Genomic DNA, 25,405 nt, shown 5'->3' with positions numbered 1-25,405 from the left:
CATTTAATTACCTTTGCATTGAGGTATAAAACCTCCTCTGCCCATTTTCTCAACATCCTGCACAAATTTTATAGACCTCTTACCATGTTCCTTCTCCCTAATTTTTTTTTTTAACCTAACAAAAAGTTTTATTTATAAAGAACTACAATTCAGCACCAAAGTTATTGAGAATTATGCAAGCACAAATTAAGTAACTGGCTTCATTCTTCACTCTTCAGACACTAATGGTAGAATTGGGAGTGATACCATTAAACCACTGCATATTTTCTTCTATAGATTTAAAGATTAAACTAATAAGCAAAACAGACTCAATAGCCATTTCTAGTTAGAAACACTCTGTAGAAGAGGAATACTGTCTCCTTTTAACATGATTCGACTCAGCTGTTTCCTTGATTTTGTCTTATTAAATCTCCTCAGGATCATCCAGAACCAAGTTCATATATTCATCAAATCCAATAATACAGCCTTCTATCCTCATGTTCACCTGTTCATACAGCCACACCTGAATTCTGGACCTATTCTGTAGGTATCTGAAGATGAGGTTGATGGGCTGCACTATCACTTTCTGCACCTTCTGGCCTTGGCCATGACCACCAGCTGGGCTGGGAACGACCCCCGACAGGATGAGCCCTACTTAGGCGGAACGGGGCAGCCAACGATCACCTCCTCTCCCTCCTCGCCTTATCTCTCACACCTCCTTTCTCCCTAAATGAAAACTCCCCAACCGTTATAGTCTTTCCTGTTATAGGTGCAACACAAAGACACGCTCTACGGTGCTTACGAGGTGCTGGCAAAGTAAACTGCGACACAGACATTGTATGGCGTTTTATTGCTCAATGGGTCATTATACAAAATAAGCAGCCAGAGCGGCCATCTTGTCTTTGGGCTTCTTTGGATTCGGCCTCCCTCCAGGCCTCCTGCCTTTTCCTCTTCCCCGGCCCTGCCGTTTCCCCTGCCCTCCGCGATGCATGGGGTGCTTCATCGCCGCATGCTTCAGTTCAACCAGGTCTTGGAAGATGGGGTCGCAGAACACGCAGCCAGAGTGCTGCGTCTCATTGCCAGGAAGGGGGGACTTGGCTTTATTGAAATCCACGTCCACCAGTGCGGCGTCACACGACTCGCAGGTCTCGGCTGACACCCGTACCTTGTGGGCGTTTTCAAAGAAGTGCACAACCACGTTGCATTTGTTGCAGGCCATCTTCCACTTGGGCCCCGAGGTTGGGTCAAGCACCAGGACCCCGTTCTCACACTCCACGCACTGCCCGATTCCAAGCATGTTCAGGGAGTGCTGGCATGTGGGGTGGGTGCACTCATTACAGCCCATTCCTGGAGGAAAAGGAGCAACAAAGACCGTGAGGGACCTTTGCAGCTCACATCCTGGCCCCTTCTGTATGAGAGAGGGGAAATAACTGCACCCAGAGTTCTGCAAAACAACTCTTACCCAATAATTTGTGTAACCTAACCTTTCAAATTCCAAATTATGCGAGTTAGGCAGCTCTGAAAGCTTACACATGCTTTGCATCTTTATTCTCAATGTAAAAGCTGGATTTCTCACTTTCTCTCTCTATAATAAAAACCTAAGGATGTCATCATGTAGCTCCAATAGTAGGGTTTGTAGGGCAACATCGTAATCCTGGATTTTGGGGTAGAGGAGCAAAAGTGAAAGCAGGTTGCACAACTGCAGTGGCCATGGCATGAGAAGGAGAAGGGAGGCCACTGAGAGGCAAAAAGTGGTGGTTTTAAATAAAGGGAGAAGTTTGAGTAAAGTACTATGGAATATTTGAGGGCTCTGCATTCTCCATCTCTCATGTGAGGCAGCTGAGAGTGGAAGAGGGAGAAGTGAGAGTATAGCAAGAAGGGAGAGATGCTAAAAGGAAAAGAAGTGGATATTTTAAACAGCCTCAGAAGTTTGAATAAAGTGGGGGTACAGTAACACCGAGAGGAAGCTATGACAGTTTTAAACAACAGCAGAAGTTTGAGAAAAGTAGGGATGGAGTGTCTCTGAGAGGACCGGTGGTGAGAGATGTTGTCCAGAGTGAATGTGTGGACTGCATTCTGAGGACTGGGTGGATGTGTGTGGAGGACACTATTTGCCCCCAGTCCAAGGTTCCCCAACCCTGCATTAGAGCATATATTCTGTGGTTTGTGATGCACTTATGGCCATATAAATGCCTAAAAGCCCAGTGTATGAGATGAAGATCAACCATGGCTGGATTTAGGATTCTTCTACAGGGAGGAAAGAGTGTTTTCTTCTGCCCAGCAAGTAGAAAACAGATCACACTTTATGGACAGCAGTCCATCTAAGCTTTCGTTTACTAACTGTGGAAAATCTTTTTTAAATCCCTACAGATTTGACTCATGAGAATGCTCCTAAGCGGTTAATTCCTATATGTGAAACTGTACTCTCAGAAGCATATATACATATAGATTTGGTTGTAAGTTGCTTTGGGATGCCCTGGGCAAGATAAAGCAACTAACTAAATAACTAACTAAATATAATAATAATAACAAAAGTCAGAAATCTAATAGTAGTAGTAATAATAATAATAATAATAATAATAATAATACAAGTCAGAAATCTATATGCCCTTGACTGACTTGCAAGTAAACATATGTATACACAATTCTGATACAATTTTAAGTATAGGGGTGACTTGCGGCCACATTCCATTTAGTTAAATTCTGGTCATCAGTAGTGATCCTAAGACTCAAAATATGGTTTTTCAAGTATGTTCTCTAGAGCTGTCAGAATGAAACCTGCAGCAGTTTCTTCTTAAAACATTGTGAAAGACTATTATTTAAAAACGTGTCACAAAAAGGACCAAGCTGATGTATCTTTCACTGTAGAAAATCTAACCTTTTTTCATGTCCCTGAAAGGAGGATGGTTGTAACAGTAAGGACACAGCGGGTAGCTCTTCCCTCTCGACCCAGAGGACCACAGCACCAGTTCAAAGTCATCCAGTGGGCATCGCAACTCTTTGTAGAGTTTGATGACCCCATTCTGAGGAAGGCTGTAGGTCTCGTCGCAGTGAGAGCAGTGCAGACGGCTCGGCTTTGCCTACAAAGATTTAAGGAAAACACATTAAGAAAGATGATGGCTTTTCCTCTCGTCATCTTACTCAAAAGACCTCTTCATTTGGCAAGGGGTAAAGCCTAAATCAAATGTCATTGACCGTGCAGGTCTCACCTGCTGCTTACAAAATCCTGTTATCGAGTATTTTGCCTTGAGACTGCTTTTGAAAAGTTTCTGGGCAGTTCAGCTGTCCCAGAATGCAGGGGGTAGAGGGTTGATACCTATTTATCTACTTGTACTTTGACGTGCTTTTGAACTGCTAGGTTGGCAGCAGCTGGGACAGAGCAACGGGAGCTCACCCTGTTGCGGGGATTCGAACCACCAATCTTCCGATCAGCAAGCCCTAGGCTCTGTGGTTTAGACCACAGTGCCACCCACATCCCAACATACATACATTAAATTTAACAACATACATACAAACACTGCCCCCCCAACTCTGACTCTTGAATAAATTTAAATTCTACATTACCTGAATATACTTCATAAAACGATGGCATTTTCCACAGCGGGAAAGGGGCTTGCCTGTGGCAGCAAGCGGTGAGAAGGACACTTCCATCAATTCATCCATGCCTGCCACAAAAAACAAAAAACAAGTCACAGAAATGTCAACTGCATGCTTTGTTTGCTTCCTGATTTCAACACGCATGGGTAGATAGATTTGAGAGTGGAAAAACCCTTACCGGCAATTGAATCAACAAAGTAGTGAAACTTCCTTTTGAAGATATCCAGGGTGTGCTCTAGGACCTGGTGATAATTTGCTTTACCTTGGGCGATAAGGTTGAGTTGTTTCTCTACAGCGCTGCGGATTGTGGGGAGAACGAGCTCTGCATCTAAGAGGAAAACCGGAGGTAGAACAAATATTCAAGCTGGGTGTACAGAGAGGTCAGTCTGCCAGGATCTTCCCTGCTATGAGCCCAATTCAAATAATCTGTGCAAAAGCATACTGTTCCCTGGAGGAAATTCTCGTTTCTTGTGCAGGAGATGTCGGTGGACTGCACCTAATGTCTAAAAGCATTTGCTAACACTTGTATCCATGTTCAGACAAGTTTGCATCTGATGGACTATATCCATCATATATGTAGAGAGGTTTTTAACGACATTTTAAAAATAAACTTCTCCTTTGGCTAGACTCTTGTCCCTATGCAGGGGCAGACCTTGGTGATATGGCACCCTGTGCGAGGCTAAAATTTGACACCCTCTCCAGCCTTTCCAAAGCCAGGTAAGAAGTGCCAGGCTTTGTGAAGGAGGCATGAGAGTCCTATAATAATAATAATAGTAGCAGTACTACTACTACTATTACTACTAGTAGTAGTAGCAGCAGCAGCAGTTGTTGTTGTTGTTGTTGTTGTTGTTGTTGTTGTTGTTGTTGTTGTTGTTGTTATTATTATTATTATTATTATTATTATTATTATTATTATTATTTATTACTTACACCCTGCCCATCTGGCCGGGCCTCCCCAGTCACTCTGGATGGCTCCTAGCAGAATATTAAAAACACGATAAAATATCAAACATTAAAAACTTCCCTAAACAGGGCTGCCTTCAGATGTCTCCTAATAGTCAGATAGTTGTTTATTTCCTTGACATCTGATGGGAGGGCATTCCACAGGGCGGGCGCCATCACCAAGAAGGCCCTCTGTCTGGTTCCCTGTAACTTTGCTTCTCGCAGTAAGGGAACTACCAGAAGGACCTCAGAGCTGGACCTCAGTGTCCGGGCTGAACGATGGGAGTGGAGACGCTCCTTCAGGTATACTGGGCCGAGGCCATTTAGGGCTTTAAAGGTCAGCACCAACACTTTGAATTGTGCTCAGAAACGTACTGGGAGTCAATGTAGGTCTTTCAGGACCGGTGTTATATGGTCTCGGCAGCCACTCCCAGTCACCAGTCTAGCTGCCACATTCTGGATCCTAGAGCCCTCATGCCTCTTTCTCAAAGGTGGACAAGAGCTTTGCAGATTTTGAGAAGGTGTCCTCCTTGGCTGCATGCCCACGTGCAGGAGAACTGGTGGCACTGCCCTACAACTGCCTCGGCACTATGGAAGTTAGGATCTCCAGAGTTGTGAAAAATGGTACAGAAAAGCAGTCACGAACCAACCTATTTTATAGTAGCCGTGCACGAGAACAATGCCCAGGTTTGTAGGTTTCAGTCTGCGGCCGCTCTCTACCGTCACATAGTTGCGCTGGCAGATGTTGTTGATATGCACTGGAATGCTGGCATCCGTTCCTGATAGCAGTGATGATAATAATACCACTTTTAGCATTTGTAGTGCACTTTAAAAGAGTTCAAAGTAGCTCATGTGCATTATCAAGATGTAACCCTGTAAGGTTAATATTCAATAATATTACAGTGGTACCTCAGGTTAAGTACTTAATTCGTTCCAGAGGTCCGTTCTTAACCTGAAACTCTTCTTAACCTGAAGCATCACTTTAGCCAATGGGGCCTCCAGCTGCTGCTGCGCCTCCGGAGCACGATTTCTGTTCTCATCCTGAAGCAAAGTTCTTAACCCGAGGTACTATTTCTGGGTTAGCGGAGTCTGTAACCTGAAGTGTATGTAACCTGAAGCGTATGTAACCCGAGGTACCACTGTATACAATAGACCAGGGGTGAAAAACCTCTGGTGTATGGGTAACATTTGCCCTGGCATTGGTCACAAATGGGCCCATGAAGCCATTTCCCCCAAACCACAGCCACCTGCCCCACACCTGCGTAATATGTGATGTGGGGCAGATAGAGAAGCATTTGGATTGGCTGCATGGCTGCATAGGGAACTTACAGAACACTACATAATGGACTTTGGCAGGTGGGTGGGACAACCCAACTGTCAATCATATGATATCGTCGTGACATTGGGTGATGGGCATGATCTGGCCTGCTGGGCCAAAAATATTTCCCAACCCTGCAATGGACCATAGAAAATATACCAAAGTTTGGCAAGAAGGTATTTTAGATAAATTAACACCAAAACTAAGAGTAACCAGGGGGCAAATGATAAAGGACTCATCCGAGGAAAATATGGAAAGTGTTTATTGATTACAGAAGTGTCTGTAACCTGAAGCGTATGTAACCTGAAGCGTATGTAACCCAAGGTACCACTGTATTATCTCCCATATTGCAAGGAGACAGAGAGAGAGCGGTTTGCCTAAGACCACCAAGTGAGTTCATAGCAGAGGCAACATTCAAACCGGGGACTTGATCTGTAGCTCACAGTGCATTCCTATAGATAGCCATTCTGAAGTTCCACTGAACTTCCTAGTAAAGTGTGCAAAGGACTGCAGCCTCAATCTCTTTATCCACTTTTTATCAGACTTTCCAAGTTCCAAAACGGAAGGCTGCATGTTCATCCCTTCTTTGTGTATACACCCCACTTCTCTAAATATTTGCTCTCCTTTGGCTCACGAGTTCAAATTTCCTACTCCTTAAAAGAAAAAGTGGCTGTCCAGACAGAAAGCAGTGGCCAAAATAAGAGGAAAAGCTTTTACGAAACAGTAACAAAAACTCGACAATCTAAGAAATGAAGTGGTCGCAAACACAATGCTGGGGATTTTGAGTTCAGAGTTCTTGTTCCTGAACACCGAATTAGTTTTAACATACAGTGGTACCTCGGGTTACATATGCTTCAGGTTATGTTCTTAAAATTATGCTATGCCATATACATATGCCTCTTATGTTCTTAAATTTATGCTATGCCAACATTAGGGAAAGATGGGTGTGGGTTGCCAAAAAAACAAAACAAAACAAAACAAAAACAGCCTAGCAGGCCAACCTCCTATACACTGGTACCTCAGGTTACATACGCTGCAGGTTACATATGCTTCAGGTTACAGACTCTGTTAACCCAGAAATATTACTTCGGATTAAGAACTTTGCTTCATGATGAGAACAGAAATCGTGTGTTGGCGGCGAAGCGGCAGGCCCCATTAGCTAAAAGTGGTGCTTCAGGTTAAGAACAGTTTCAGGTTAAGTACGGACCTCCAGAACGAATTAAGTACGTAACCCAAGGTACCACTGAACTGCGTTCTATATCCCTCGTTAAAAGTACCAAGTTTAATTCCTCCTGGAGTCATCTCCCACAAGATAATGCCCCACAGCTTCATGGTAAGTTTGCTTTTTAATGGCTGTCATGAAGTTCATTTCAGTGGGTCTGAAATCTTGGGGTGTCTACCACCCTAAGTCTGCCGCTTTGAACCACCATTTTGCACCTGACTCCAGACGAACCTCAGGATTTTAGCAAAAAGGGAAAAAATAAAAAAGTATATTATGTGAGCATGATATTAGTATTCCAACACAGACATCTCCCACTCTTTCCAACACACAGCAAGACTGCCACCACCAACGGCATTTTGCCAATATTTGAAGAAACGCCACTTCATTATTAGATGAAAGAAAGTGATCTGTTCCCTTCCGTTTCCTACCAATGCCATGTTTTTCCATCAGAGTAATGAGCTCTGCTTCAGTCAGATAGTCAGGAGGATTAGTTTGTTTCTCCAGCAGCTGAACTTCACTGATAGGGAAGACTGTGCCTCTCTCACAGATGGGGAGACTCTCTTCTGGCGGAATGCTCTGCCAGGGCATAATCTCAGTGAAACCTGTAGCAAAGTTAAAATTCTGATTAATCAGGATTCTTGCTTTCTAAAAATTCCACATCTCAACTGGCCTCTGGCTAGAGGTTAACTGGTTGGTTCCCATCTGGCTCTGACATCAGACAGACCCCCAGTTAAGTACGTTTTGAAATCCCAGTGAGATGTATTTGATAATACAGTCGTACCTTGGTTTTCTAACAGCTTAGTTCCCAAACGTTTTGGCTCCCAAACATTGCAAATCCGGAAGTGACTGTTACAGTTTGCAAACTATTTTTAGAAGCCGAACGTCTGGTGGCACTTCCATGGCTTCTGATTGGCTGCAGGAGCTTCCTGCAGCCAATCATAAGCTGCGATTTGGTTTCTGAACCTTTTGGAAGTCAAATGGACTTCCAGAATGGATTCCGTTCGAGTTCAAAGGTATGGCTGTAACCCCAGTTTTGGGCAAGAAAGTATTAAATGTTATCTTCTAATATAGGGGGACAAGTATGCAAAGATGGTACATGGTGTCTGTAAAGACTCCAGTGGTGTTTGTTGCTGTTGTGTTTTTTTAAAAAAACTTGTAAACCAAAGATACTAGAAAGTCTCACTGACTTCATTTTCCAAAGGCACAGAAACTCAATCAATCAATCATTTATTGTACTAGACTAAAAGCCATTACAAACCCAGTTACAAAACCAGCAAATCCAATAAAACCTATTTTAAAAGATCCAGAAATAAGCAACCATTTACAATAAATCAAACTAATGAGTCCCCTGCACAATCTACAGATTTGTCTTTTATGTGACTAGCACAAAGACTTTTAGTGGCTTTTGCAAATAACTGTTTTATATGTGACAAGCAGTCAGATAATAGTCAACATATTTTCACTTTAGGGTTCTGTCCCTGTAGCAGTGCCAATATCTGTTCCAAAAATCTCTTTCTGGGGTTTTGATAGAGCTGACAATGGAGTATGTAATGGGGAAGATCTTCTACTTCACCTACCCCACAAAAACAGTATCTTAAATGCCTTGGAACTTTCCTGTATCTTCCATCTAAGATGGGTGCGGGCATTGTTTGAGAGCTGTAAAAGCAGTTCTCAGGGAGGCAAAGGTAAGTGTCTGCAAATATTGAGTTCTGGTGCGGTTAGATTTCAGCAAATGGTACCAATGGGAGAATTTTGAGATATATAGATTGAAGTCTTGCTCGTTAGCTCAGAAACTCTACCCAACAATAACCCAAGCAGCAGAAATACTAAGTGATATATAAATTTACACACAGAGGTGATATCATAACTTATAAAGGTAAAACCAGTGGTTCTCAACAACCATATAGGGAGGCTAGCGTGAGATTTGGTCTTACATACTTTCTGTGTTGTAGGAGTGCAAAATCCAGAGTGTGGGGTCAGCTGGGATTACTATGAGGAATTATAAAATATGCATAAAGCCATTGTGTCCACGATGAATGCATTGTGTTGACTGAGTTTGATACATTGACAATAATTTCTGATCAAATCCCACAACCCTCTGCATCTCTGGCCATTTCCTCTACTGTCCATTTCTCTTGCTTGACAAGTCACGTACACAGCCCAGTTGCTTTGCCAGGCATGCATCCTGGGTCATAAAGATAGTGGGCAAGTTTCTTTGATGTAGCTTTTCTGATATGTTAATCTTAGGATGTTAATCTTAGGGCCAGGAAACAGATCTCACCTGAAGCTGATAATGATCACGGTCTTCCTGGCCATCCTTCTTATCATGTATATTGCTTGTTTATGACCTCAGGGGTTGCCAAATGCACTCCTTTGTAGTTCTGTTTTGTTTACCCCAGAAATATGTGTGCTTAATTAGTTTTGGTAGTTTAACTTTGTCCCCAAGTGGGGTTTGTTGAAATGCTCAGAAGAAATCTGATTGGTTCTTATGAACACTCTGTAAAAATTCTTTTGTGAATAAGGGAGAGACTATTATATGCACCCTTCCCAGAGTCTTGCTGGTTCAAGCCTCTGTGTGTATTCTTATTAATCAGAGTTTAATCCTTCCTTTACTTTGGGAACGCCTCACTGTGTGAGCAATAAACACAAATGCACAGAAGGATTAAAAATATGACTGAATTGAGAAAGATATGGAGAATGAGACATGCACATTCCTTTACTCCTTCCTTACCTGGTGAAATAACAGTTTTTCCTATACAGGTAAAACGTTCAGGACCAATGCTGCAAGCAATGGTGGTTTGGAGGTATTTGCAGTCAGCACTGACAGTGGCAATGAAATGCCTTGTAATGTATTCATATAATCTCCATCCATCACCGCCTAGAAATACAGATATTTTTCACTCCAGTTTGCATACTACTTTAGAAGAACAGGAGGAAAGGCAAATTCTAAGGGGGGAAGATGCTAACTTATTCATGTACATTTCTTTAAATCCTTATGCCTCCATATCCATTATGATTCTGCGCCAAAATAAGTTTAACAGCACAATCCCAACCATGTCTACTCAGAAGTAAATCCTAAAGAATTCAGTGGGGCATACTCCTAAGTCACTGGGGTTAAGATTCCCACTTAATTTCCCCCTTTCACTAAGGAAGGTTCACTCTCAATACCAATCTTTCATTTTTATGGCTTCTCAGTTAAGATGTAAGAAACACAGGGTTGTCTTATATTGAGTCAGGCTAATGGTTCATGTACCCAGTGGTGTCAACGCTGACTGACAGAATGGGCTCTCAAGGGTCTTAAAGAGTCTTTCTCAGCCAAATCAGGACATGGCAGGGACTGAACTTGGAATATTCTGCATGCAAAATAGGTTGCTTTAGCAGGAAGGAATACAAGTGAGACCAATGATGACTGCTTAAGTTCTAGAAAAAGGAGAAGATAAAGTCCCCACCAGAGAAGAATGGCAGATCAAGTTGATGGGATTATGCTGAAATGGCCAAAATGACCAGGAGAATCCGAAATCAGGAAGACCAACATTTTAATAAGGAATGGAGGAAATTTATAACTTATCTTAAAAACCATTACAAACAGTTAAAATTGTTAGTAGGATTGGAATATCACCTGTAGTCTAATGGTGAATTTTGGACACAATGGAGAGGTAAAAGATTTGGATTATCATAAAAGACGCAGGAGGAAATGATTAACAATAGGACCCACAAAGGGGAGGAGGGAGGTCCAAGAGATTCATTGGAATCTTGTTTTTATGTTGTAAATTGGATAATGTGACTGTAAAATTTTAATTTGGAAAACCAAATAAATACATTTTTTTAAAAAGTTCTAGAATAGGACTGCTTTACCACTTTAAAGGGTACTATCTTAACTCTGGGGATGCAGGTGGTGCTGTGGTCTAAACCACAGAGCCTAGGGCTTGCTGGTCAGAAGGTTGGCGGTTCGAATCCCAGCGACAGGGTGAGCTCCTGTTGCTTGGTCCCAGCTCCTGCCAACCTAGCAGTTCGAAAGCACGCCAGTGCAAGTAGATAGATAGGTACCCTTTCAGTGGGAAGGTAAATGGCATTTCCGTGTGCTGCTCTGGTTCACCACATGACCTGAAAGTTGTCTTCAGACAAATGCTGGCTCCCTGGGCCTACAGAGCAAGATGAGCGTGCAACTACCGAGTCATCTGTGACTGGACCTTATGGTCAGGGGTACCTTTACCTTTATTTTAACTCTCAATGTGTAGCCCAAATAACTGAGACTAACAACGGGCGTCATTCACGCTCATAAACATACTAAAAAAAAGAATTTGAGAGAAAATTTAAGCCTTCTGAAGTTACCATAGCTGCTAAGAAAAATACTTCCAAGTCAACTTTACTGCATTATGAGGCCATGCCCTCCCCTCCCCCTGGGTAAATAACTGCTTGCAGGCCCAGTAATTTCCACGAGGTCTAAAAAATGGTAACCAGCCTTTAGGTGTTTAGACTTCTGAATAATCAGTCACCTAGTTCTGCTTCTGTGGCAGTTCTCATTGGTGTTATTGGGGGATGGTCACCAGCATCATGACCCTTCCTTGGTTTGTTAATACCTTCTGACAGTAGTGCTTTTACCTAGGGGGGAAACCAAAAGAAAGCATATGTATGTTAAATTGATCTAAGGTTCGGTGATCTTCCACTGATTTCAGTGGGAAACATTTAAGCATGTGCTTTAAAAAGCTCACCAAAAGCAATGGTACTTTAGGAGAGTTCAACTGTGGCTGGATCACGCCCTTTATGTTTCTCATTGTCTGCGTAGCAGTTTGCAAAAGGTGCCGTTTTCTTCACAATGCTTTTTCAAATATAAAAATAAATAAAAACTTACTGTTTCAGCCCAGTAAGGATTATTAGCCTGCTGCCTCAAAGAGCCCTTCAGATCAAAGTTCTCTGGATAGTGGGTAGTTTCCGTTCGAGGATAACTGATATAGCCTTGGGTATAAAGCCGTTCAGCTATTTGCATGGCATGCTGTGGTCCCATTCCTAGAAATAAAATATTTACATTTTTTAAATAAAAAATTAAAAAGTCAATTATCTTATTTAATAACCAAAGATTTAGAGTTACAAGACTTTTTCCAGATTTAATCTTTTCCACAATTCGGAATATAGAGAGCAGCCCCATACCAGATAAGATTACTTATCCAGTTGGCCAAGTGCTGTCTGTTCCAACCGGAACTCACTCTCCTAAGTCTCCGTTTACCATCAGGCATCAGGTGCTGTGAGAGATTGAACCTGGGATTTTCTGCAGATAGCACAGCAGCAATGGCCCAAGTCTCTGAGCTGTGAGCTAAACAAGATGGATACCACTGGGCCACATACTTACCCAATGCAGAGCTGGCAACTCTTAACATCTCTACAGTATTCAGAGCCAGAGGTCTCTGCTTAGCCTTCTCCTTCTTACTCACAGACTCGATCTACAACACAGAAATAAGTCCCTTGGTGAGATATGAGGGGGAAGCAGAAGGGAAGGCCAACCAATAACACAGTCCTATACATGCCTACTTGAAAGTAAGTCTCATTAGGTGCAATTGAGCTTACTTTCAAGCACATTGGTCAAGAATTGTGAGCTAAATTTCTCTCTCACCAATTTAGTATGGAGATGAGGAAGCTAGCAACATGTTTCTATTGTACAGTTGTATCTCAGAAGTCAAACAGAATCCATTCCAGAAGTCCGCTCAACTTCCAAAGCGCGGCTTCTGACTGGCTGCAGGAAGCTCCTGCAGCCAATCAGAAGCCACGGAAGCCCCGTCGGACATTCAGCTTCTGAAAGAACATTCGAAAACCGGATCACTCACTTCCAGTTTTCGATCATTTGGGAGCCAAAATGTTTGACTCCCAAGGCACAGTACAGTGGTACCTCGGGCTACATACGCTTCAGGTTACAGACGCTTCAGGTTAAAGACTCCGCTAACCCAGAAATATTACCTCGGGTTAAGAACTTTGCTTCACGATGAGAACAAAAATCGTGCTCCGGCGGCGTGGCAGCAGCAGGAGGCCCCATTAGCTAAAATGGTGCTTCAGGTTAAGAACACTTTCAGGTTAAGAACAGACCTCCAGAACGAATTAAGTACTTAACCTGAGGTACCACTGTACTTTTAGTTCCAACACTTTAGGTACCATACAGTAACTGAAAACAGTTTGCCAGGAGTTGCCAAAGTGGTGCCTGTGGATGCTAGTGTGCGTGTGAAAGGTTTCGGTAAATGTCCCCATCAAAATCCACAATGCACAGAAGACTGTTTGCTCTTCCTGAGCAATTCCTCTCCTACATTTAACACACCCTCTTAAACATGCCCACATTTCATTGGATGCCAGGATAAGACACCCTCCATTTTTTCTATTCTGTGAGCGAGATCTCTGGCCTCCAGAGGTTTGAGACCCCGATACACCATGAGAGAAGATGCAAGGCATTAGTTGAACTTTTAACACTGAAACAACAGAAGTTCTGAAACCAGAATTCAGCCCATGTACAACGTTCTAATAACCTTACCTTCGCTTCTTTCGCAACCTTTGTTATGTTTAGGAACATCTGAGCAATTTCCCTGTCAAATACCCTCACTCTGTCCCACTCGAGTGTCAGACAGCAGTCTTTTTCATGGCTAACCTGGCAGGAAGAAAATAAACAGAAAAGCTAAAGTATCTTCCGTTCTTCTCCAGCAGTAACCTATTCTGTAACAGACATAATGGAGAAGCCAAAGTGAACCATTGAGGTGGCTTATTCTAAGATGCTGCCCTTAGCAACATGCTGTGACATGCCAAACTCCCAAGACTAAGAGCAGAGAAAACCAGTTTGTGAAGGCACACTACCAAGACAAAGATCCAGTTTTCAATTTAATTCATTCACTAGATTTGTACACTGCTTTCCTGCAAAGGTGGACTACTATTTGTTTGTGATTCATGATACAGCCCCTTTGAAACTAATGAATTTGGTCCTTCATTTCTAATAATAATAATAATAATAATAATAATAATAATAATAATAATAAAATATTTATTCCCCAGCCACTCTGGGCTGCTCCCAAAAGAATATCAAGAACACAATGCAGCATTAAACATTAAAAACTTCCCTAAACAGGGCTGCCTTCAGATGTCTTCTAAAAGTCAGGTGGTTGTTTATTTCCTTGACATCTGATGGGAGGGAATTCCACAGGGTGGGCGCCACTACCGAGAAAGGCCCTATGCCTGGTTCCCTGTAACCTCACTTCTTGAAGTGAGGGAACCGCCAGAAGGCCCTCAGCGCTGAACCTCAGTGTCTGGGCAGAACGATGGGGGTGGAGACGCTCCTTCAGGTATACAGGACTGAGACTGTCCTGTATTTAAGTCACAAACCCCTTTGCAACTATCTCAGTTACACGAAGATTTGCTGGTTACACTTCAAAATTCAATTTTTTTGCAAAGCGGGAAGAACTGAGGAGACATAAGAAACTGAATTGCTGCTGCAACTGAGGTAAGGAGTTGAAACTGTTTGAGTTTAGTTTCCATCCCAGCCTCCAGCATCACTGCTTCAAGCCCTGTCAAATTTGCCTGTTAAAAGAGTCCCAGTCCATGGGTAGTACTCTGTACTGCCTCAGCCTTCCTGTGCTTTTCCACTTCTACGGTGGCTGCACCGTAACACCCTTTACATCAGGTGTGCAGAACAAGATGTAGCCTAACTACAACTCCCATCAGCCACAGCAAGCGTGGCTAGTGGTCAGGGATGATGGGGGTTGTTGTTCAGTAACCTCTGGATGACCAAAGGTTCCTTACAGCTACTTTAGTTGATCTTATATCTAACCTGAAGCATATTCCGTGAATGATGGTTCACTTTAAAGGCTTGAATCGAATCATGGATTTGTGCTAGTAGAGTTCTTCTGTAGGGTGGAACAACTGGCTGTCACCAGTCCCTCAAGGTTGGGTGACCCTCTGGGTCAGAGATGGCATAGAAGGCTGCAGTTGGTAAAAATGGGTGACCCTGCCTTGTGATAATAGAAGCTACCACTGGATACAACTTGATCCTGTGAACTTTTAACACAATTCTGAAACCTGGACTAACCTTTTCTTTTTTGCAATTAATATTAATAGCGTGGACAGGAGCAAATTCTTATTCAGTTATTACCACAATTAGTTTCAGAGAGACAGGAATCTCTATATCACTAACCTTGGCTTGCAACACCCAGTAATTTTCAGGCTTGAAAGACTGGATTTTATCATGTCGCTCCACACAGAACCCCAGAGTTGGCGTTTGACAGGGTCCGAAGGAGATTAGTGAGCTGTCTAAATTGCCGTATTTACCCTGGAAGTATTTTGTCTGAAACCTATGAGAAAGATAAAGAAATTAAGTTAAGCTATTAGTTTTCAATGCTGATAATGAAACCTATTTAATGCCAATGATCTACATATATCTAACATTTCAGGAAATATTGTTAGCTCATGACCATCTAAAATGTGTTTCAGTGATCTTGCACGTAAATGTCACATGCAAAATTTACTGGATGTGATTCTTACATTTTATAATTTTAAAATGTGTTGTTTTAAAACTGCTTCTTTTTTTAGTGGCCATCATCTGCACAATGAATGACCCAGTTCACACATAAATGCTAAGCCAAACCATGGGTTAGAATGAACATACGAGTTCCTAGGGGAATGGTTGCTGCATTCCTCCCCCAGTCCAGCTACACTACTAAGGACTAAGCTATGGTTTAGCATGCTCTCCAAACCCGAGTTTGTGGTATGACTTACTCCAGACTATGAGCCTGAGTTCAGACAACATGCTGCCCCAAACCAGGGCTTAGCCCCAGGTAGGGTGATGGCGACAGGACTGGGGGAGGACCATGCAGCTGTGACCCCTCCTCCAGGAACCCACACATTCACATGTCTGCCTTAAGTCATGGTTTGGCTTAGTGTTAAGTGCGAACTGAGTCAATAAATGGTATTGTGTGATTCTTTTTGAGTATCGCAGTGTGAAATAATCTTCCTTGGACATCAGGCATGAGGAAACTGTGGCGCTCTGGATGCTGTGTGGATACCTTGTAAATGCACAGCCAATTCTCAGATCCAGCTCCTGGCGGGCGTCTACTGACAGAGCCTCATTGTGGTTAGGCTCCCCTAAGTTGTTCATGGCATTGCAAATGTCTGTGTCCGTAATAGAACTGAACTTGGCTCTGTACACAGTCCTTTCACTGCCACGAGGTTTATTCATCACAGGAACGGTAGCATCCAGGACCTACGAGATGAAACCAGAGAATGCTTCTTAATTAAAGTAAGAACGCTGTAAATTAGACACATCCACTCTCAATTGCCTATGAAGTCAATAGGTACACCTTAGGAACATTTCCTCTGCAAGCACCATGGAAACAAATGGGAGTTGTTCAAGATCATGACTGTGAGTCTTTCATTGATTTCAATGAAGCTTGCGCAACAGAAGTTCCTGAGAGAGGTGCATCCAGAAATTTAGGTCTTTTATCACAGAAAACCAATCCACTTTGTGGATTGTGGCGCCATTCTTCAAAATGCCGCTGTAGCATGAGAAAGGTCTTTGGAAAAATAGGGAGGCCAGGTCGTAACAAGAAATGTGAGTATCTTAGTCCTCCATTTCTACACTTTCAAGTCTAGAGGGAAGTCTGGCAGAATTCACACCACCACCCTGTCACATTTACTTGTTTCAACATGGGCTTTAGCAGATTTCTGGACTGGAAAAATGCTTTTGCTCATTTATTTCTCTATGAGCTAATGCAGTATATTATCTAAGAAACCCAACTATAAATCAGGAAATCCCTGGATCCAATTTCATCTGCAATGAATTCACGCAAGTAACTTTTGCCAACATAGTCTTAGCCTCCCCATCTGCGGTAGAAATATAATAATACTGATTTAAGGAGTACAATGAACCAATTTGTATGCCATAATAAACTATGGTTTTCTCTCAATGTGGAGACATTGGTGCATACTATCATCAGTAAAATGTAAAAATGAGGCAACAGACAAGTTACCTGCCAGTTTTCTGGATTAGAAGACCTGAATTTTTCTACAAACTATAAAAGAAACTGTTTAAATCCATAGATACCAATGGAAATGTTGCAGTTAAATAATGAATATAAATTGGGCACAGAAATCCTACCTCAAAACAGATGTTTTCACCTTCCTTGTCACAGTCCAACCACAGAACAATACAGTCACAACCTCTCCCTTCCACCTAAAATACACATGGTCCAGTTAGTGTAAAGAAGGCAGGTGTGTCGCAGGGTATCATACAAGAAGATAAATAAAAGTGCATGGTTCAAAGACAAATGTAATGCTTGTTTTTTACAAAACAAAACAAAACTCTCAGAACAGTAAATACCTGTAAGAATTTCACCATGTTCAGTTTGGGATTCGCTTCTTTCTTTTCTGTAGGGGCCTTACTGAAAAGTTCAGCTGGGTCCACTTTATCCCAGTTGTTGTACTTTCCTGAGAAAGGCAACAGAATGAAATACAGGTCTCATTATCTTCAAAGCCTTTTTGTGGCTATCTACCTTAGATAGATAGACCATAAAGAAGGCTGATCGCCAAAGAATTGATGCTTTTGAATTATGGTGCTGGAGGAGGCTCTTGAGAGTCCCATGGACTGTAAGAAGATCAAACCTATTCTGAAGGAAATCAGCCCTGAGTGCTCACTGGAAGGACAGATCCTGAAGCTGAAACTCCAATACTTTGGCCACCTCATGAGAAGAGAAGACTCCCTGGAAAAAACCCTGATGTTGGGAAAGATGGAGGGCACAAGGAGAAGGGGACCACAGAGGACGAGATGGTTGGATAGTGTTCTCGAAGCTAACAGCATGAATCTGACCAAACTGCGGGAGGCAGTGGAAGACAGGAGTGCCTGGCGTGCTCTGGTCCATGGGGTCACGAAGAGTTGGACACAGCTAAACGACTAAACAACAACCTTATACCAGGAGGAGGCCATGTCCAGAATTTTCTGCAAGAGATCGGTTTGGACCTCTGGCGTGCACAACTTTATCCCTCCCTGGCAGCTCTCTGGATAGGGAGAAGGTTAAGAGGAAAAATATAGGAATGGTTCCACACACCATCGGCATGTGGCCCCCAACTGCTTACCCCCAAGGGAGAGTGGCCCTCAAAAGAATAAATGGTCTTAGAGGATGATGCTTATGTAGTTCAGAGGTACGTGTATTTTTTATCTGACAAGTACAAAAGATCACTCTGGCAACCAGTAATATTCTCTGAAGCAGGTATATAAAAGGTGATAGCTCAGGTAACATTGTCTACTTTTGCCTTCCAATCTAAGGGTTGATTCTCACACAATGCCCCAGTGGAAACATCAAGGCAAAACCACAGTCTGATTGTTGGGGTTGTGCCTCCATCTCGCACACTCCTTCTTGCCCTTAAAGGTAAAGGTAAAGGTACCCCTGCCCGTACGGGCCAGTCTTGACAGACTCTGGGGTTGTGCGCCCATCTCACTTAAGAGGCCAGGGGCCAGCGCTGTCCGGAGACACTTCCGGGTCACGTGGCCAGCGTGACATCGCTGCTCTGGCGAGCCAGAGCCGCACACGGAAACGCCGTTTACCTTCCCGCCAGTAAGCGGTCCCTATTTATCTACTTGCACCCAGGGGTGCTTTCGAACTGCTAGGTTGGCAGGCGCTGGGACCGAGCAGCGGGAGCGCACCCCGCCGCAGGGATTCGAACCGCCGACCTTTCGATCGGCAAGTCCTAGGCGCTGAGGCTTTCTTGCCCTTACATATCCTCAATTCCCTCTGTCGCACCCTAGTTAACACTAACTATAGTGTGTTGTGACATCTGAACTGGGCAAACAGTAGTTACTGCCATCCTTATTTGCCTCCAAACAAGGTTTTTTGTTTGTTTTAAAAAGAAAGAACTTTGTTCATACTGTGGTTTCTAATTCTGGTCTGGAGGCAAACTATGATTTATACTGCTTTAGTAATGAACTGATCCTTGAGAAACTGCTGGAAGTTTTTAGGAAGCTGAACCTCTAATCTGGATGTGCACCTTAAACGCCAGTGGGATACCGGCTTGTTTCAGAAATTGCCAGGGTTCAGCTTCCTAAATGTTTCAGTTAGCTCTGCAGAAATTCCTGCCTACTTTCTTTGGTCTCAAATAACAACAGCACCAAATAAAAGTGTGAAGTAGTCAACAGGTGATGCTATACCTATAAAATCCAGTGTCATCACATGGCCACAGACAGATGTCATCTTGAAACGGGCACTTTGTCCTATGAATGATCCAGTGTATTCATGCACTGAACATGCCCCATTCAGCCCTTTGCGAGAGGACATATTTCCTACAAGAAGCAGACAAGCTAATGGTAACAGTAGATATTAAGAATGTCTCATGTTACATTTTTTTTTGGACAGAGATTAATCTTGTCCTGGGAATAAAGGAAGGCAAGCACCGTTTAGGAAAAATAAATTACAGTTGCATTTGAACCACTTAATCACTATACGAGGGAGGATGTATTTGGATGTAGTAAATTAGACGGTCATCCAGTATTTCATTATCCATTTTAATAGGGTGATCCATGGGTGGCAACCCAATCCAAGTATTCCTGGAGAAAGCTGATCTCCAGGATCAATTCCTGTCACACTTCAGAACAGAAACTGCTTTGGAAACCCTGGTGGATTATCTAGGCCAGGATTTCCCAAACTTGGGTCTCCAGCTGTATTTGGACTACAATTCCCATCATCCCCGACCACTGGGCCTGGCTAGTTATGGATGATGGGAGTTGTAGTACAAAATCAGCTGAAGGCCCAAATCTGGGAAACTTTCAATAGGAATGGAAGGAAGACAACACTACAAGTTTTCTTACTTCCTTAGGTTGGTAGTGGAGAATGTGAGGCTCTCCAGATGTTGTAGGACTCCAATTCCCATCAGAATGGCCAATGCTTAGGGATGATGGGAGTTGTAGTCCAGCAACATTTGCCCAGGCCCTGATCCAATACAATAACCTCCCATTTTACAAGCATTTGACGTGCAATTTCAATCATACACAGTTGAAGGTGAGCTGTTTGAAAGTGTGCAGGTCGAGTCCCAAGCAAGGCAGAGAGCTATACACAATTTTTGTGTATGTGCATAACCCTCGGAACTGAACTCCCAAATAAAATGAGGGATTACTGTATCCTGTTTCTAAGCAGGAAGCTCACAAGCAGGACATAAAGTCTGCAGCCCTGCTTCACTTTCATCCTTTCTGATTTTCAAAGGAATACCACTTTTGAACCTGCTTTAGCTATTATGAATTCAATGGGGATTTACTCCCAAGTTGTGTGAATGGGATTCCAGACCAAATTGATTTAAATGCTACTACAAAAATACTGTCAAAACAACAAGCAAGAGTTTTAAAGAAAAGGGATCTAGATCCCTCCTAACCTCTTGAAAGGATTTTGGCTATGGACTGAGCCAAAGAAGGCTTCTCTGCTACCATAAGAACCGTCTTCATCTTCTGCCGGTAGTGAAAAGGATAATCAAATCTCAAGAAAATTCTGTCTTGTCAACCTAAAGAGAGAAAACAAATCCTATTTATTACTTATTTGGACTGGTGACCTGGAGATTCAGTATTTCCCCTCTCAATTTTTTTGTTTCACAAGTACACTGAAAAGCAACTATATATCACCCAGTATTCACATCTTCACAAATCCCAGTGTGTAGTACAGTGATTTTTTAAAAAGGTCTCTTCCAGCTAAATTATGAGCGTAACAGTGCAACCCCTATACATGTTTACCAAGAAGCAAGCCCCATGGAATTTAAATATGTACAGTACATTGCATATAAATGTAAAAAAGGTTAATTCCATTTTATTTAGAGCTTATTTGATGGGAATTCTATGGAGCTGCCATATTCAAAAATAAGTAACACTAATCTCTTTGAAAAAAGGAAAATAGCAAAGATTATTGGTTGAGCAAACATTTTGCTAACTCTCCAGTTTGAATAAAATATGAGAATGATGATACTGGCTTTTTAAATGTCTGTAAAAACATGCATATTAAAGCTGAGTTCAGTCTACTGCAACTTAGTTCAGAGTTAATTGTTCTATGAATTTATTAAGACTGGATATGTGAGAAAACCAGCAAAATAGACAGAAGATTTCATTTTGCAACTCTGAAATGATTTCAGGAATTGTCAAAATTCAGCAACAGACCACGCAATCCACTCTCAAAGTGAATACATGCCCACCTAAAAGTACTGAGACCCCAAGAACAATTGTCTGATGCTGCAAAGATTGGTGTACAGTACAGACATCACATTTCTCCTCAAGCTCATGTTTCAGGTATGTTTTAACAGCTCTGTAGACTCTATTAGGAGCATTTTAACGTATGTACATTGAAAAACATCATTATCTGTCCCAGAATATATTCACCGGGCAAGTAAGAATTCAAACTAACACCCATATTTATTCTAATTTCTAAGTCTCCCTATCTCTAAAGGTCCAAATTAGGTAATCCTATTTTTTTAATAATATCTGCAGAACTCACACACAATCTACTGTTCATAATTCCAGTACTCTGGATTGATTTCTGTGGAAGGGTGGCTCTCCAATGCTTGCAAACAGGACTGCACCCTTAATGTTTTAAATTTCAGTTCCAATATACCCTGCCTTTAAATAATAATAATAATAATAATATTGCTTACAATAAGTCAAAATGCATCGTTGACCAAAAAAATTAAAAAATAAATCCAATATATTAACCCTGTTAATTTTGCCTCCCTGTAGAAGACATTTCATATTTTATTTTGCAATGCTATGCAAGCAGGCAGCAAACGCCCGCCGAATCCCGCCGTGCTTCCTTCCAAGCGAACACGTGAACGAGGCCTTCGCGAGGACAGTCGCGCTTCGCGTGTACTCAGTATCAGATACACACGATACCCTCCTCCCCCGCACCGAGGAAGTAATTCGCTGCGCCACCTTGCCTGCAAGGCCTCTCCTCTCTCTTAAAGTTGTTACCAGGATTGAAAAAGGCGTAGTTTCCAAATAAAAAAAACCAGCAGCTTCCACGGCGACGCCAAACGAATTTGGGGTTTTGCTTGGGGTTTTCAAAATAATAATAACGTCATTTTCCCTGCCTCTCCCCCTCCCTCAGCTCACGCTAAAAGGCGGCCCAGCATGGAAGCGCATGGCGGGGCGGGGCGTTGGAGAAGCGCCCCCTGGCACCCCCTTGAAAACGTCCCCCACCCCACATCTCTCCGCTCCTTCTCCCCACACAGGCGAGGCAGGCGGCCCTACTCACCCGGCGGGGCGGCCTCAGAAGGCGGCGGCAGCGGCGGCCATTGCCGAGGCTTCCACTGCCGGGTCACCCTCGGGCCCTCCCCTTCCCAGGCGTGGATGGAGAGGCGGAGATGCTCCTGGTACCCTGCATCCCTCCAGGCGTCTCCGTTGCCATAGAAACGCCCCCTCCTCCAACTTCCCTCTTCCTTCTCCTTTCTCTGACCCGCGCCGCTCGGCTCGAGGTGTCTCTCTGTGTGTGTTGTTGGTTTTTAAGCGCACAACACACACACACACACACACACACACACACACACAAAACACCCCATTGTGGGGACTGACTGACTCGTTTCTTTCCAAACCACGACACGGGTTTCGTTTCATTTTTCCCCCTTTACAAAAACGTGATGTGCCCCACAAATAGTGAAAAAGGTAACACGGGAGAACCGGGGAAAAAGTCACGGCCCAGCTTGAAAACGTATCAAAGTCAAAATGCTATAACCTCGGCTCTCTGAGCAGCTTGGTCGGCTTGCCTAAGCAAGAAAGTTTTTAGCATTGTTGTTAATTATTATTATTGTTTTATGTATATTCATTCATTCATGCCCTGTCCCCCCGCCACAGGACTCAGGGAAAATTATATATTTTTACATTTTCATAATAATAAAAATGCATCCTTATAACTGCTATTGTTATCATTAAGGCATTGTTGCATTTGTTTGTTTGTTATTTCTAATCATAGTAATTAATGCATTATTTCTTGTTTCTTTTACTCATTTTTAGATTTTGTAATGATAAGATTAATAATCAGTTTTATTATTAATAATGTATTTTTATAAAGTTAATTTATTATTTATTTTTAAATTCTATTTCGATAAAATGCATTACTTTCAAAGTTCCGTTTCTTTGTTTTTGCAATAGTATAGCGTATTATTATTGTGTTGTTTATTTTTATTCATTTTTTTACAATTTAGAATAATCATAGAATTATTATTACTATTATTAGCCTACATTTTCTCCAAGGAGCTCTGAAGTGGATTTACAGCATTCTTTCTCATCTTCTTTTTATTATGCTGTATTATTTTATTGCATTTATATCCCAAATAATAAATAAGAATTTTTATTCACTGTTTTACTTCATTTATATCCAAGGGGAACAAGGTCCAAGGTGTACACAGTTCTCCCTTCTCTGCTTCTATCCACACAACAGACCTGTAGGGTAGGCCCTGCTGAGATACAGCGGCTGGCCCAAGGTTACCCTCTGAGCTTTGTGGCTAAGTGTGGGATTTGAACCATTTTATATTCACAGCAACTCTGTGAGGTACAAACAACAAGGAGTCTTATGGGACCTTAGAGACCTTGTGGCATTATCTTTTGCGGACTACATTCTTCTTTATCAGATGTATTACATTTTATCCTGATTTGCAGGTACACATGGTATGACAAAGGGACTTCAAACAGTGAGGCCAGAGGGAAATGAAATGCAGTCAGTGAAAAGTACCTAATTAATAGTGGTAATTCCCAAAACAATTGTTAACAACACAGGCATCCTGGCATTGGTAAGCCAATTAACATAAAAATGTTTAAAATGTTGGGTGCCTCATATTCCCAAACCCATAACATTCACCTCCTTCTGTGCTCTCAAGAAAGAGTGTGAAATTAGGAAAGGTGGGGCATCAGAACACAATACAGTGGTACCTCGGTTTAAGAACTTAATTCGTTCCAGAGGTCCGCTCTTAACCTGAAACTGTTCTTAACCTGAAGCACCACTTTAGTTAATGGGGCCTCCTGCTCGTGCCACACCGCCACCGCATGATTTCTGTTCTCATCCTGAAGCAAAGTTCTTAACCTGAGGTACTATTTCTGGGTTAGTGGAGTCTGTAACCTGAAGCATCTGTAACCCGAGGTACCACTGTATTGTTCCTTGAAACACCAGCAAACTATTGCAAGCAAATCATCTCATTGCCACAAAGGAGCACGAAGCAAGTGAAACAATTCCATTCCGTTCCATTAGAGGGCAGTAGTACAATATTGCAAATGTATTTACGGAGAAACTGCCAACCATTTGTTTTGCAGACTTTCGGCATTAAGAAGCAATGCCAAAGAGAGAAGTAGGCATTTAAAACCCAAGTTTTAATCCAGAAGCCTTTCTAGCAATTTTACAAGTGTGGATCAGAACGGCAAAGAGAGCGCACGGAAGCCAACCTTTTCCCCGGCCTTAATCCTAAATTATTTGACTTCCAAGCAAACAACTTCAACACATACAGTCTGAAAGTAGAAAGTAAGCAAGCTGGTCCTATTTATTTTCTGTTTAGAAATAAATACATAAAAACTAGTGTATTGGCTCAAAGGGTGCCTGTCTTGGTTGTTGTGAGCAATTGGCTCTCTGCTCTCAAAGAGCTTGTTAGTTCCTTTGAGGCCAAGGTAACTAGGGTCCTCAGAATCCTAGACTATTTGTAAGGGGCTAAGGCATGGGTGGAAAAACCTTTGCAGTCCAGGGGCCACATTCTTTTCTGGGTAGCCTAATGAGGGCCTCATGCAAATGGTGGGTGGGTCCAGAGGCCCCTGGGTGGAGCAATTAAAATAAATTTTAGCTTTGCAAAGCAGAGGTGGTAAGAGGTGTGGCCTGGGGGAGTCCCAAGGGCCAAGCAGAGAGGGCTGGGGGGCCACATTTGGCCCCCAGGCCTGAGTTTCCCCATCCCCAAACTGAGGGCTGCATGTATACAAGGAAGATCTTTTATGGTTGCACTTCTGAATCCTGGTGAAATGTGAATACAGGTCTTCACTGAGTTGAGTTAACTAATGCATCGAACACGTTAGGCCATCTCAACCACTCTATACAAGAAGGTCAAAAAGCATGAGAGATGCAGCACGCCTTAGAGGCTAGCAGCTCGATTCTGGGCCTGTTTACTTGGAAGTAAGTCTAGCTCTTGTTCATGGGAGGACAGAATCCCAGGAATGACAGAGACTCAAAGCCCCGGGGCGAATCTGTGCTCCCAGAGCGGCATGCTAAGAATGTGTCGGGCTTTGTGCACATCCAATGCGGCCCACATTCTCCGCATGCCAATTAGGTCAAGTGAATTGGCCTTAACTGGTTTATGGTCTTAACTGGTTTATGGGTGTTACGAGCTTTGGTCACCTGTGC

The 25,405-nt window shown here is 42.6% G+C and overlaps 1 protein-coding gene, 1 long non-coding RNA gene and 1 pseudogene across 5 annotated transcripts; 1 reads left to right on the top strand and 2 right to left on the bottom strand.

Moving 5' to 3' along the window:
- Positions 1–182: 182 nt before the first annotated feature.
- LOC310834429 (small nuclear ribonucleoprotein E pseudogene) lies at positions 183–815 on the bottom strand (annotated as a pseudogene). Its single transcript has 2 exons — positions 782–815; positions 183–630 (listed from the first exon to the last, which is right to left on the bottom strand). The product of its transcript is annotated as a small nuclear ribonucleoprotein E pseudogene (transcript).
- On the bottom strand, positions 811–22,446 carry TOP3B (DNA topoisomerase III beta). Of its 3 annotated transcripts, none has more exons than XM_083717102.1 (19): positions 22,289–22,446; positions 21,536–21,657; positions 20,433–20,558; positions 19,219–19,350; positions 17,398–17,504; positions 17,176–17,250; positions 16,085–16,281; positions 15,217–15,373; positions 13,570–13,683; positions 12,406–12,496; positions 11,911–12,065; positions 11,555–11,660; positions 9,790–9,936; positions 7,487–7,660; positions 5,169–5,297; positions 3,755–3,904; positions 3,544–3,644; positions 2,858–3,059; positions 811–1,326 (listed from the first exon to the last, which is right to left on the bottom strand). In XM_083717102.1, exons 3-19 carry the CDS (start codon positions 20,500–20,502, stop codon positions 845–847), a joined length of 2,589 nt encoding a protein of 862 aa, XP_083573228.1. In that variant the 5' UTR covers positions 20,503–20,558; positions 21,536–21,657; positions 22,289–22,446; the 3' UTR covers positions 811–844. The 3 variants fall into 3 exon arrangements, with proteins under 3 accessions (XP_083573228.1, XP_083573229.1, XP_083573227.1); XM_083717103.1 differs by having other exon boundaries at positions 22,111–22,296; XM_083717101.1 differs by lacking the exon at positions 21,536–21,657.
- LOC310834318 lies at positions 21,754–24,518 on the top strand. Its single transcript, XR_014559183.1, has 3 exons — positions 21,754–21,949; positions 23,689–23,819; positions 24,337–24,518. It is a non-coding gene; the product is annotated as an uncharacterized lncRNA (long non-coding RNA).
- The last annotated feature ends 887 nt before the right edge of the window (positions 24,519–25,405 follow it).

The sequence above is a fragment of the Podarcis gaigeae genome, assembly GCF_964106915.1.
Source record: "Podarcis gaigeae genome assembly, chromosome: 16".
In the NCBI taxonomy this organism is placed as follows: domain Eukaryota; kingdom Metazoa; phylum Chordata; class Lepidosauria; order Squamata; family Lacertidae; genus Podarcis; species Podarcis gaigeae.
This window is presented reverse-complemented; position numbering and strand designations above follow the sequence as displayed.

Bases quoted from the DNA above. Each gene is read 5' to 3' on its own strand.
- TOP3B (XM_083717102.1), bottom strand. From the start codon at position 20,502: ATGAAGACGGTTCTTATGGTAGCAGAGAAGCCTTCTTTGGCTCAGTCC. The intron at 7,661-9,789 runs GTAAGGAAGGAG...ACTTTGCTACAG, and splicing joins AAAAACTGTTATTTCACCAG to GTTTCACTGAGATTATGCCC. The intron at 3,645-3,754 runs GTAAGGGTTTTT...TTTTTGTGGCAG, and splicing joins CTTTGTTGATTCAATTGCCG to GCATGGATGAATTGATGGAA.